The sequence below is a fragment of the Denticeps clupeoides genome, chromosome 3, assembly GCF_900700375.1.
Source record: "Denticeps clupeoides chromosome 3, fDenClu1.1, whole genome shotgun sequence".
Lineage (NCBI taxonomy): Eukaryota > Metazoa > Chordata > Actinopteri > Clupeiformes > Denticipitidae > Denticeps > Denticeps clupeoides.
In genome coordinates this window covers 3603542-3616022 of record NC_041709.1, presented here as the reverse complement: position 1 = coordinate 3616022, position 12481 = coordinate 3603542, and the positions used below count along the sequence as shown (strand labels likewise).

Genomic DNA, 12481 nt, shown 5'->3' with positions numbered 1-12481 from the left:
GATTTTTCATTGTCCTTAACTTTTTCCACCTGTGTGTTTTAAAGACATTATTCTTAATAGATTATTCAACAGCAGGCTGCGTTCACCAACAGTAGTCAAAACCACAGTGTGATTTGAATAAGTCTGGTGCCATGAACACTCCAGGCTGGTTGCAGCTGCTTTGACTAAACCAAGGCCTTTGCTTTCTATTCATATACTTTACAGCCTGTGTGTATACAAGTGAATTGCTTGCATATATCTGTAAAATTAATTAAATAGATTCCATCAGGATTGTATTTTATATGTAATGTGTTAATCTGTTTTCCCTCCCCGGAAAATGCAGTTTTGGATGTGCTGTGGTTGAGTACCTACAACTTTGCAGTGGTTTATGCTGCAGCTGATGGATCTCTAGAAACACCCCCAGAGCTTGTGGTGGTTTCATTGCCAGTGAGTAATTCCCTCGACTCTTTCCATCATGCTTTTGGCAAAATTACGGCGTACAAACAGGATTTATTTCTGAAAGCAGCTAAAAAGTTGTACAAGAGGGCTTGCATCCCTTTTTCTTTTATATTTTGCAACTGTTCTTTTATCTTTGAGTTATGTGGTTTCACATTTGTTTGTGTTGCTAGAAAAAGGATGATAGAAGGGCAGAAAGGTACCTGAACTTTAATGACATGCTATATGGCACAGCCACTGAGCGACAGCACCACTACTTCCTCTGTCACATAGAGGACTGGTGAGTTGTGACTGTTTGTCTTGATGCCACACTGTTGTCACTTATCAAATTATTTATGTATGAATTGACAAGCCATGTCTTCAAATAAAATAAAGTGTGTATGTGACTGGGGACTTTGCTACCTTTTTGCTCTTCAGGGATCTGGTTTTGGCTGCATCAGCAGCCTCCATTGAAGTTGGAATCATCGCCAAACAGGAGGACAAGGTAATGTTTTTTCTATATACATTTGTATTATATATTAATATGTGCATTATGAACGTTAACACTAGTTTATATTCATTTGTTGATATTTTGTAAACAAGGTCTTTATTGCCTGTATTTCCTGCCATGTATTATTGTCTTCAACGGTGTAATAAAAATTAAATGGAAGATCTCATGGTGGCTGAAGTGAAGCAATCAGTCTACCCTTTCTTTATATTTATTTGTGCTTCCTTTCATTTTATCAAGCAAGTTGACTGTTGATCAATAATTGTTTCATGTGCTCAGACTAACTGGGAGCTGTGGCTGCTTGAGGATGCCAGCAGGGCAGAGTTGCCAGTCACTGTGGACAGTGATGACACTCTGCCTTTAGGGATGGCTATTGACTACACCAATCAAGAAGAGGTTCATATTTGTGAGTATTCTTGTAATCAGGGACTACACAAAATGTCCATTCATTATATTAATATTTTAATTGGTCTGGAGATGTGTGTTGTTGTAGCACTAGTCACTTCTGGTAAAAGGCTCAGACTTCCCCCAGGACTAACATTTTTTTTGTTTAAGTGGAGGCTGTAATATTGAACTCCAATTCAGTATTTATGTAGACTGCGCCTGCAGACTTTTCATTTTTATTGCTTAGATGCTTACTTATTGTTCGCACCTATGCAGACAGTTATGCAGACGTTCAAGGTACCCAGGGTTGCATAAACACTTCCAGTCGATTGAATTACAAATAATCATTTTTCAGCTACTGCATTCTTCTGAGTGCACATGGAAAAGAGACTCACAATAGCCTCTGCTTGTCTGAATGACTCATATAAGTGGAAAGCAGCAGGCTCAGACGGCTCTGCCTGAGAATACTAATGCCTGTGGCCAGACTCCTGTCTATTCTTCAGTCTGGGCTGCTATACTAGAAGCTGGAATGTTAAATATTTGCGGGTTCAGTTGGTAAGAAGTTTTGTAGATGTCAGGTATGGCATTTACATTTGGTGCAGTTTGAACCACACTTTTGTTCAATATTTGCTTTAGTGAATAAACGGCTATATATGCATTTCTTTTTGTACAGCTGATGACAAGAAACTCCCACCATCCCCCACCCTCATGCTGCTGTCCACTGATGGTGTTCTGTGCCCCTTTTCACTGCTCAATACAAACGCTGGAGTGAAGCAGCTCACTAATGCTGCCATGTTGCTTCCTCTTGATGGGGAGAGGCAGCCGGCTGCAGGTAATGAGTAGAAAACATGTCCTGCTTTGGTTTTCTCAACCTGAGTTCATTTAGTTCAGAAAATACATAATATTTTACTTTATTTGATTTGCTGATAATTTCTTCCATTGCAGCGCTACTGTCGGCTGTCGCTCCTGCCCCACCAAAATCTTCCGCTGTCACGTTTCCACCTCTGCAGATGCCAAGTACTGGTCCCACACCTACTGCCACGGCAACTGCAACTACCGCAGCTGTCCCAGCCCTGCTCTCGACTGGATTTTCTTTCAGCCTCCCTTCCTCCACTTCTGCTGTCTCAAGTGCAGTCGCACCCTCCGTCTTCTCTCTGGCCGCTGCAGCCCCGATCACTTCCTCACCCTTCCCGTCCTCTACAGGTTTTTCTTTCACTGCACCAGCCTCCAAGCCTCCGTCTGCAGAAGCCCCTGCCTCCTTTCCTTTTTCATTCAGTGCACCCTCCATCACCAAGCCTCCTGCCACCAACCCCGTGGGCCCAGCTCCAGTTCAAGTCCTGCAGTCTGTTCCACCTCCAGCCAGGTCTCCTGTACCCCAGAGGCAGCCGGCTGTGACCCCACTCGCAGTCCTTAAAGAGCCAGCCACCCCCAGTATCAGGATGAACCTTAATGACAGGTGTAGTTTTATTTGTTTTAAAATGATCCTGGTGTGCATGTTGCACTATTCCAATAAATGTTGCTGGCTATAGCGTATGGGCAATTCTTAATTCTTCATTAGGATTTAATGTAACTGTCATAAATTTAGATGTGTGGAATGGGTGTTTTGCACACAAATATGCAGTGAGTGACCTGTCAAGCACCATAGAGAAGTATGGATATCATTCTGCATTCAATGATTGTCCTTGTGCTTGTCTGGATGTCTAAAATACAGCCTCTTACAAGTATGTATTAAACAAATAGTTGGGCACTGAGTTATTAATCCAATTGTATTTACAGATTAGTACCTAGTGAACCAAATGAGGACTTTCTGTGATGGACATTTTAAAGTCTCTCTGGATGAGACTGTCTGTCTACTAAATGCTATAAATGTAAACAATTTAAATGTTCTATGTGGATTATTTACATAGAAAAATACTAATTCAAATTTTATTTGTCACATACATAGTCATACACTTTTTTTTTTTTTTTTTTTTTTTTTTTTTTTTTTTTTTTTTTTTTTGCGACTGCTACGGACCAAAGTATTGCAAATGTTGCAAGTATACAATGAAGACCAATATTGCAAACATAACCAAATATTACACTTTTACGTCTTTAACATAAAATATGTGTAACAGGTGGGGAGAAGGTGTGCAAATGAGTGAAAGACAATGTATAAAAAAAAAAAAAAGCAGTAAAGTAAAAAGCGCAAATTTTGTTCAAAGAGTCCAGTCCAGCCCTACTAAGCCATGTTTATGATTCATGCTTTGAATTGCTAGTTTTTTTTTCTTGGCTGTAATACAGTTCAGTGTAATGTATTTGTTTTTAATGAGTTTAGCTCTTAATGTTTGTTATTTATTTGGTGAACAAATTGGCTCTTCAATTTAAAAATATTTTTATTTGAATTTTTTTTCAGGTTTTCAGTAATGGAGACCCCTGGTGCACCCCCTTCGGCTCCACAGCCCTTCTCATTTGCTTCCACTCCTAAACTTTCAGTGATTGAACCAAGTAGTCAGCCAGCACCCCTAACTATTGGTAGCAAACCTGCAACTGTACCAGGTACATAACCTCTCCAGATCTTCTACAGACTTTATCAAGGCTACTAATGCAGCCATATCAAGGTTCATTTCAAGAAATTTTTTTGTTTTGTTTACTTACTTGTTATTATGTTTAGCTGTCCCAGTGCGGCCCATGCAGCCCACCATTGGTCCCGCAGGCCCACAGAAAATTGCTATGCAGCCACCAGCCAGCACTCCTGTGCCACAGGTACCTACTCCCACATTCACATACTTAATTCTGGAAGAGGTTACATTTTTTCAATAAGTCTATTTTCCATTTACTACTGCTGTATGTGGATTAGTTAACTAAGCAATTATTGATTTAATGAATATTTAAAATTAAATAAATATTATTGCATTACAACAGATGTTTTTGCTGCTCTTTGTAGCAGAGTTCAGCTGGCGTTTCAGTTCCAAATGGATAGCACTATTTATTGGGATTTCAGTTGAAAACGTGTCATGCAATGTTTATTTGACTGCCTCCGAACACGTAGTTTTGATTGGGTCCAATGAGCAGAAAAACGGTTTGTGTTTGTTGGGATGAATCGTGATTCATCGATAGTCAATGCATTGATAATCGAATCAAACCGTGAGACCATTGAAGGTTCTACTCTTGCTGAAAAATACATTTTACTTATTACATAGTTTTCTATTATTAGTTTGCCCTTTTTCAGTACATACATTACATACATATGCATATTAATTTTGGTGGTGATACATGAAATTGAGTAGCACGTTAGGTGGCACCGTTGAGCCCCACTGTTCACGCCAGGGTTGAAACATGTCTCGGTACAAGCTTTGCATGAAGTGTGACGTGTGGGGCAAAAGGAAAAGTTTTTGTGCATAGGAATCACTTGAATAATGGCAAACTCTGCTTGAAAGAGAATAATCATTTGCAAAAACATAATAATAACAAACATAATAAATCTTTGCAAAAACAATAGGGCTTTGCACCTTTGAGGCTTGGGCCCTAACTAAGCCAATTGGTCTGTGTCTGACTGATGAAACTTCAGTGAGTTTTAGAACTTTAAATTTAATTTCTGTAGATGCAAAGGTGTTTTTCTTTTCTGCAGGCGGCAGCTCTCACAATGAAGGCAATGGAGAAGCAGTTGCAGCAGAAGAAAGACTCAGATCCAATGATTGCAAGCTTTCTGGAGGAGGTAAGTCACCATAGAAACCAGATGAATCATCTGGTGGTTCTCTTCAGATTGCATTGTGCATTAGTCAATTGGCCTCTGGCTATGCATATTTTTTTTTGGATAAAAATAAGTTAAAACATTAAGTAATTATTATTTTGTGGATTTTATTCTATTTCTTGAATTTGTTTGTGAATTGACTGGTATTTGGTTTAACTACTGACTGGTTGTTTATGTAAAACACAGACTGGCCACTTCCAGAAAGAGCTGGACTACTTAAAGGCTTGCAGTGAGAAGGCTGACTTTCGGGTGGGGAGCAACGAGGAGATGAAAGAGTTGAGAAAAGAGTGTGAAGACCTACATGTCTTCATCCTTGAGATTAAGGAGACCACAGAGGTAGGCACTAGTGAATTATAGAATTATAGGCCTGTTTTTACACACTAAAAATGCCTTTGCTTTCTTTCAACCACCTTGTTCTCCAAGACTCACTTATATTCCTTAAATAATTAGTTCTTTAGTCATATTAATAAATACACATCATCTTTCTCATCTGAGTGCTGTAATTAGTTGTTGTAATACTCTTTTGTAATATTAGTCCCTGCATGGAGACACCAGCACCCTGAAAACTACGTTGCTGGAAGGCTTTGCTGGAGCAGAAGATGCAAAGACTCAAAGTGAGCTCATCAAAAATAAAAGTTACCTGCAGCTCCTGTACAAGAAACCCCTGGACCCCCGAAGGGAAGAACAGCTCAAGGTGTGACCACCACCTTTGTAACAATTTCAATTTTGTTTTTTCCTCACAAGATAATTGATAATTTTCTTCTGTAACCTTCAAGTACATTTTAAACTTGGTGAAACTTTTCTGTGTTCTTGTGCATACGACCCATGTTATACTGTTTAGCTCAGACCTCAACCCTGCTGACAAAATCTATATCCTTAAACAGGAGATCCGCAGACTCTACCAGTATGTGAAGTTTACGGCGGAGGATGTGAATGACGTACTTGACCGGGAATGGGAGAAACACTTGGAGAATAGGAAAAAGCAGAAGTAAGATAACTTTTAATATGTGGGATTTACATTTTCCTCACTGTCTGTTCTCTACATCTATGGTGCTGTCTCTTTGTAGGCACATGATCATACCTCAGAGGGAAACGCTCTTCACTACCCTTGCTAATAACCTGGACATAATCAACCAGCAGAAGCAGAAGCTGGATCATTTGGAAAGGGACCTGCAGAGCTTGCGGCTCTACAACAAGACTTCCACCTGGAGCAGGACATGTAGCACCACCTCAGAGCAAGGGTGTGTATTCAATCTTCTTTAACACTACTCTTATGTATTTTACCCTATTTGTCATTTTCAATAGGCTTTATGTACCTGTGCCAGGGATTGAAATTGATCATTCATTTACTCACAAATTAATTTATGGACTTTATGGCTGGATGAGTCCCCATTCCTGGTCCCCTGAGGCTGGGCCTTCCACTTCCACTCTTATTTAAATATGGATCCGTTCCTAAGTAACTCCTCACTGTTGTCCTGGCAGGCTGCTGTCCCCTAGCTCAAGGAGGGGAGTCCCATTATGCTCTTATGAAGCTAGGCCTTGGAGACTGACCTGCTAATTCATCATCTCCTGGTCCTACCTGCTGTTGTTTCAAACTGCAGGACCTTGCTGGTTGACCTATTGGCTGTAATAACTTGATTGAAAATCTTGCTATTTAGATCTAATGGCTCTGACCCTCCTGAGTCAATGTCCTGATCAACTTCTGATTCTTTAATAACTATAGGAGAGGCAATCATTTGTAATGCCCAATACTTAGTTAGCCATTTGTCTACTTATCTGGACCATTAAATTTGCTAGGTACCTAATTTCTAATTAACTTGCCACAATTTCTTTAGACTTCAGACTTTTAGACTTCAACTAACATCAACATTTCTGTGGTCAAATTTTACTCTGCTTGTTATCACTATTTATTAATTGTATTGCGGTGTATGTTACATATCTTTGAGCTGAAGGCCCAGCATTCTGTCGCTTTTTTTTACGTCTCCACTTTCTCTTTTCTTTGACCATTTATTGCTATCTCCTGGAGTGAGACGACACATGTTGTGCATGTGTATTTTGTCAACTTTGTATTCTTGTCCTACATACTCTTTTTGGAGGAATTGAAAGGATAGTTAGTTCAAGACTGCTGTGTCCTTGACTAACAGTTAAGATTCATGCCTCGCTTCTGCTGGCTGACGGCTCAATGTTTTGTGTTGTAGGCTCGACAATGAACTGGAGAGCTTGAAGGACGCACTTCTGAAGGCCAGCCTGGACCCCTCCCCCAAGGCCCCATCTAAATCTCCTGGTACAAGCGTTTTATGAGCCATTTTAAATTGACATCCTCTGACTTTTAGCCTTTAGTCATGCAGATTTATTTTGAGTAAAATTCTTCATTTGCTTAAAATGTTTAATTTGTGGTGTTCTGAGGTTCAGAAAGGACGAACCTTTGGCTCATATTAGTAGCTGTGAATGCGTGTGCAAGAGATAAACACATGAAATTTCCATTACCACGCAGGTAAGATGACCCCCGCTAAGCAGTCCAAGCTCAGAAACTTCCTGTCCAAACGCCAAATGCCTCCAGTCAGATCCACAGCACCAGGTATGCTGCTTATTCTTAATCAGAACATCAGTCACAATAAAAATTTCAGTGTGCACTTAATTGTTTTTTTTTTTTTTTTTTTCGCAGCCAATCTTTCCAGATCATCCTTCTTATCTCCTAAGTACTATGAGGATCTGGATGATGTGAGCTCTACATCTTCGCTGTCTCAGGCTCTGGAGATGGAGGAGTGTGCCCTGCTGGAGGAAGAAGAGCCAGTACCCCTCCCTGTTCTTGTCCCCGCTGTCTCGCGCCACCATGCCGTGGTGCGCACCTCATCCGTTCAACCTGGATTCATGCAGTCCACTCCTTTTGCCAAAATGAACCCTGGCTTGGGATCACTCATAAGCCCAGGTATTTTGAAGAAATTATACACACAGAGACTGTCAGGTTTATTTAAATATCCTGTACAAAAAGTACATGATTGGCATTTGAAATGTAATTACTGAAATATTTTTGGAACTTATCTTTTGATAAACCAATTCTTTAAGATAATCACCTCTCTGGATAGACTATCCCAATCCTGAACTTGTTACCTCTTATTATATCAAGGTGAGTGGGTGTGTAAACCGTAATAGTTAAACTCTTAATCCAGTTCCTCATCCAGGCTCTGTCCTCATCTTTCCAGTTCATCATTTGGGCGTCCCCGACCCATACGTTAGATTTGATCCTGAGCCTGAGCAGTGGGCGCCTGTCATGGCTGCCCACTGCTCACTCAGGGTGATGGGTTAAATGCAGAGGACAAATTTCATTGTGTGCACTGTGTGCTGTGCTGCTGTGTATCACAAGTGACAATCACGTCACTTTATCTTTATATTTATTCCGACCTTTTGCTGTGACACTCATATATTCTCTTGGGTGCTGTCCCATTTTTTTTCTGATCATACTTGAGAGGGATCTACGCCTTCATTTGAGTCCAGCTGTGATTTATGCTGATTTTGCTTTGAAATTGGCACACTTAGGCCATCTGCTCGTTGACAAAATGACTGATCAGCCAAGCACATGGTGACAACTCTATGCATTTAGGCATGTTGACATGGTCAAGAGCTTCAGAATGGGGACGAAAGGTGATTTAAGTGACTTTGAATGTGGCACGATTGTTGGTGCCAGACGGGCCAGTCTGAGTATTTCAGAAACTTCTGATCTTCTTGTCACGCGCAACCATTTCTAGGGTTAACAGAGAATGGTCAGAAAAAGGAACATCTGTTCTTAGCTGACTCCTGTCAGCTAAGAACAGGAATCTGAGGCACCAATTCGCACAGGCTCACTGAAATTGGACAACAGAAGATTGGAAAAATGTTGCCTGATGAGTCTTGATTTCTACTGCAACTTTCGGATGGTAGGGTCAGAATTAGGTATAAACAACATGAAAGCATGGATCCATCCTGCCTTGTATTAATGGTTCAGGCTGGTGGTGGTGGTGTAATGGTGTGGGCCCCTTAGGACTAATTGATCATCATTGCAATGCCACAGCCTACCTGAGTATTGTTGCTGACCATGTCCATCATGCACCATGTCATAAAGTTCAGACTGGTTTCTTGAACATGACAATGAGTTCACTGTACTCAAATGGCCTCCACAGTCCCCTGATCTCAATCCAGTAGAGCACCTTTGGGATTGGGTGGAATGGGAGATGTGCAGCCGACAAATCTGCAGCAACTGTGTGATGCTATCATGTCAATGTGGACCAATATCTTAAATGATTTTAGCAAATGGCTGCAATATAACAAAAGTGAAAAATTTAAGGGGGTCTGAATACTTTCCATAGCCACTGTATGTGAAAGTGAAGTGATTGTCACATGTGATACACAGCAGCGAAATGTGTCCTCTGCATTTAACCCATCACCCTGAGTGAGAAGTGGGCAGCCGTGACAGGCGCCCGGGGAGCAGTGTGTGGGGACGGTGCTTTGCTCAATGGCACCTTGGCGGATCGGAATTCGAACAGGCAACCTTTTGATTACGGGGCCGCTTCCTTAACCGCTAGGCCACCACTGCCCCGTAACAGCAGATGAGTTGCATTGCTCTGAGCTACACAACCTGATTGTGCATTGGCCGGGAATCGAACCCAGGCCTCCCACGTGGCAGGCGAGAATTCTACCACTGAACCACCAATGCATAGCCACTTCTGGCGGATCGGGATTTGGCAACCTTCTGGTTACGGGGCCGCTTCCTTAACCACTAGGCCAGCACTGCCCATATATATACATATATACGAACGTACATTTTATTTTTTTTTTTTGTAGAAAGGGTCAAAGTGAGGGGTGTCAACTGCAGGGCCTGTCAAAGCCCTTTGAGACCTACAGTATGATTATAAGAAATAAATGTTTTTGGAGATTTTCCATGATTTCCTAACTTCAGTTACTTTTTCGTATGCCTGTGTATATGTTGTGCAATTTTAATGCTCAAGCTGAAGCTTCAGCCTCCGGCTGGTGACCCCTTCGACCCTTGGTGCTGGTGGTTGCTGGGCAACCGTTTCCCCTGTAGCCTCTTTCAGCAGGCGTTCGAGGCCTGTGTTCGCACCTTTTGTGTGGATTTCTGCTACTGGGCCAAGCATTTTCCTCAGCTGCACAATCAGGTTGTGTAGCTCAGAGAAATGCAATAGTGTTCTTTAAAATTTCTGTAAAATTGTACCTTTTTAATAAAATTCCATAACAATGTCCACTCCTGTATATAAAGCTAAATAAATTAGTAGTAATTAATTATGTTACGTAAAGTTGAAATGTTATTGTTTCCTTACAGTCCCAACCAATAAGGTGCATCTAACTGGTGCTGATAGCACAGCACTGGCAACTAAGACAGTCAAGCATGGAGCTCCGCCAACTGAGAAAACCACACCCGTTACCATACCTGCACAACAAGCTGCTGCAACTGCAGCACTCAGAAGACAGATGGCCAGCCAGAAACCAAGTACGTGGATTGGGTGGCAATATAGTATTACCTCTGTAAAATCTTAAATTAGGTGTGCAACAGACATGCAAGTAGTTGGTAAAAGGGTCTGAATTGTAATTAATACTATTAATTGTAATTAATACTTTATCTGATGGTCTGCTGATATATAATTTACTCAAATGTGTAGCTTGAGCTTATTGTTTTTTACCTGTCATTCTGCAGTACTGCCACCAGGTGGCAACATTAAACCACAAGTTTCTTGAATCTTGCCATCATGCTCTATCTGTGAGGATTTCATGCATGTAAATGACACGGGGGCAGCTTGTCTGTTTCATGTGTACATGAATACATATAAACATGCATGCTTTTAGCATCTTTACTTGCATATCTGGTGTGTTTAGAGTTTTTACAGGTATTCTGTTTTCTTAACTTTTGTCTTTAAAGTGGGAGCCTCTCTGACTGAGTCCACTCTGAAGACTGTGCCACAAGTGGTCAACGTGCAGGAGCTGAAGGACAAGGGGCCGGCCATCCCGGTCTCCACCGTGATCAGGTGACAATCTCTACTTTTATGATAAACATTCTCAGAGCTCATGTGGATGGCCAAGCACGTATGTCTGTGATGTTTACCCATTTACCATTAGAAGTTATTTTTCTTTCCAGTACGTCCAGATAAAGGTAGTGAAAGTTCTCTTAAACAGGAATGTCCTTTAGTGTGGAGTAATGGATGTGAATGCATAACATCAAGTGTTCATATTGTCTTTTTGAATCTTAAGAAGTTTGTTCAACACTTGTTCACAAAGTAAGTAGTCCCCAGTAGACCGCAACTTTGTATGAACTCGTTTCATTAAACCTGTTCAAGTGTTTGTTCAATTTAGCCCAAATTTAACAGTGGTTTCATTGAGTTAGTTTTCTAGACATTTTGTTCACACCTAAAGAAATTAGAGTTAGAGTTTGTGTTCTAGAATCATATTTCCCCTCATCACAACTCAGCCCACATGGTAAGCTTTGTTCTTATGATAGGAGCGATCATGGGGAATTTGGGCTTTTCTGTCTATTAGTTGACTAGCCATTCCATTCGACTAGCCGAGACTACTACCACCTTTTAAGAAGCAGTTGAAAACCCACTTGTTCAAAAAGTATTTCAGACGTATATTACACTTACACACACATGCACACACACTGCACAAAATAAAATAAAAAAGAGACGGGTGTGTGTATTCTTCGTCTAGCACATAACAATTTCCGAGCATGTTCTATTCCTGACAAGTTAGGCCTTATCAGGGCTCTTAGTTTTGTAACTCAAAATCTATAGAAACCGAACGAGAATTGCTGGTGTCTTCCTCTTGTAAGTCGCTTTGGATAAAAGCGTCTGCTAAGTAAAGTAAAGTAGTTGACATTCCATTTCACATTAACAGCTTTTCGTAAGTCTCTTCATTGGGTGCCTAGTTTTATTGTTCTTTTGAATTGTTTTTTTAAATCACTGTGTACATGCACATACATATGAGTCTTGTTTGAGAGTATACATCGTATGGTACAGAGTATTAAATTTAAGGAAGGTGTTAAGCAGTGTCTGTGGTCCCCACCCTGTTAGGATCTGTGGTTATCACCTTTAATCCTCTTTAGATTTAATTATTTTGCACATATTGTTTCACTGACTTAATTTAATCCCCACACACACACACATTGGGTTACATGAACTAAAGGTGCTTCTTGGTGCTTATAAAGTCTGGAGTAATTACAACTTTGTCTGTTCGAGTCTTTTTAAGATGTTTCGGAATATCCTGATATTTAAAGATAATCCGAATTTTCCTGATTTGTAATCAATGACTGAACCAATCAATGACTTGTAATCAATTTCAAGCCTAAATGTAACTTAAATGTAACTAAATGTAGTCCTTCATTTGGTCACCACTGCTTGTTTTAGTTTGGCTGAGGCTGAAGGACAACATGCTCTTTGCTGGATGACGCCTTGTGCCATGTT

The 12481-nt window shown here is 40.7% G+C and overlaps 1 protein-coding gene and 1 non-coding gene across 3 annotated transcripts in view; one reads left to right on the top strand and one right to left on the bottom strand.

Annotated features, from left to right (window-relative positions):
• The window catches only part of nup214 (nucleoporin 214), a 44515-nt gene that overhangs the window by 2994 nt on the left and 29040 nt on the right, over positions 1–12481 (top strand). For both annotated transcript variants that reach the window (XM_028973302.1, XM_028973301.1), the window contains exons 7-24: positions 323–426; positions 609–715; positions 853–919; positions 1202–1328; positions 1980–2138; positions 2252–2762; positions 3699–3841; positions 3957–4048; positions 4914–5000; positions 5223–5372; positions 5572–5730; positions 5921–6024; positions 6104–6277; positions 7235–7320; positions 7531–7614; positions 7702–7965; positions 10351–10518; positions 10945–11050. In XM_028973302.1, coding sequence (XP_028829135.1) covers positions 323–426; positions 609–715; positions 853–919; positions 1202–1328; positions 1980–2138; positions 2252–2762; positions 3699–3841; positions 3957–4048; positions 4914–5000; positions 5223–5372; positions 5572–5730; positions 5921–6024; positions 6104–6277; positions 7235–7320; positions 7531–7614; positions 7702–7965; positions 10351–10518; positions 10945–11050 — 2692 coding nt within the window. The remainder of the gene's footprint in view (positions 1–322; positions 427–608; positions 716–852; positions 920–1201; positions 1329–1979; positions 2139–2251; positions 2763–3698; positions 3842–3956; positions 4049–4913; positions 5001–5222; positions 5373–5571; positions 5731–5920; positions 6025–6103; positions 6278–7234; positions 7321–7530; positions 7615–7701; positions 7966–10350; positions 10519–10944; positions 11051–12481) is intronic.
• trnag-gcc (transfer RNA glycine (anticodon GCC)) lies at positions 9656–9726 on the bottom strand. Its single transcript has one exon. It is a non-coding gene; the product is annotated as a tRNA-Gly (tRNA).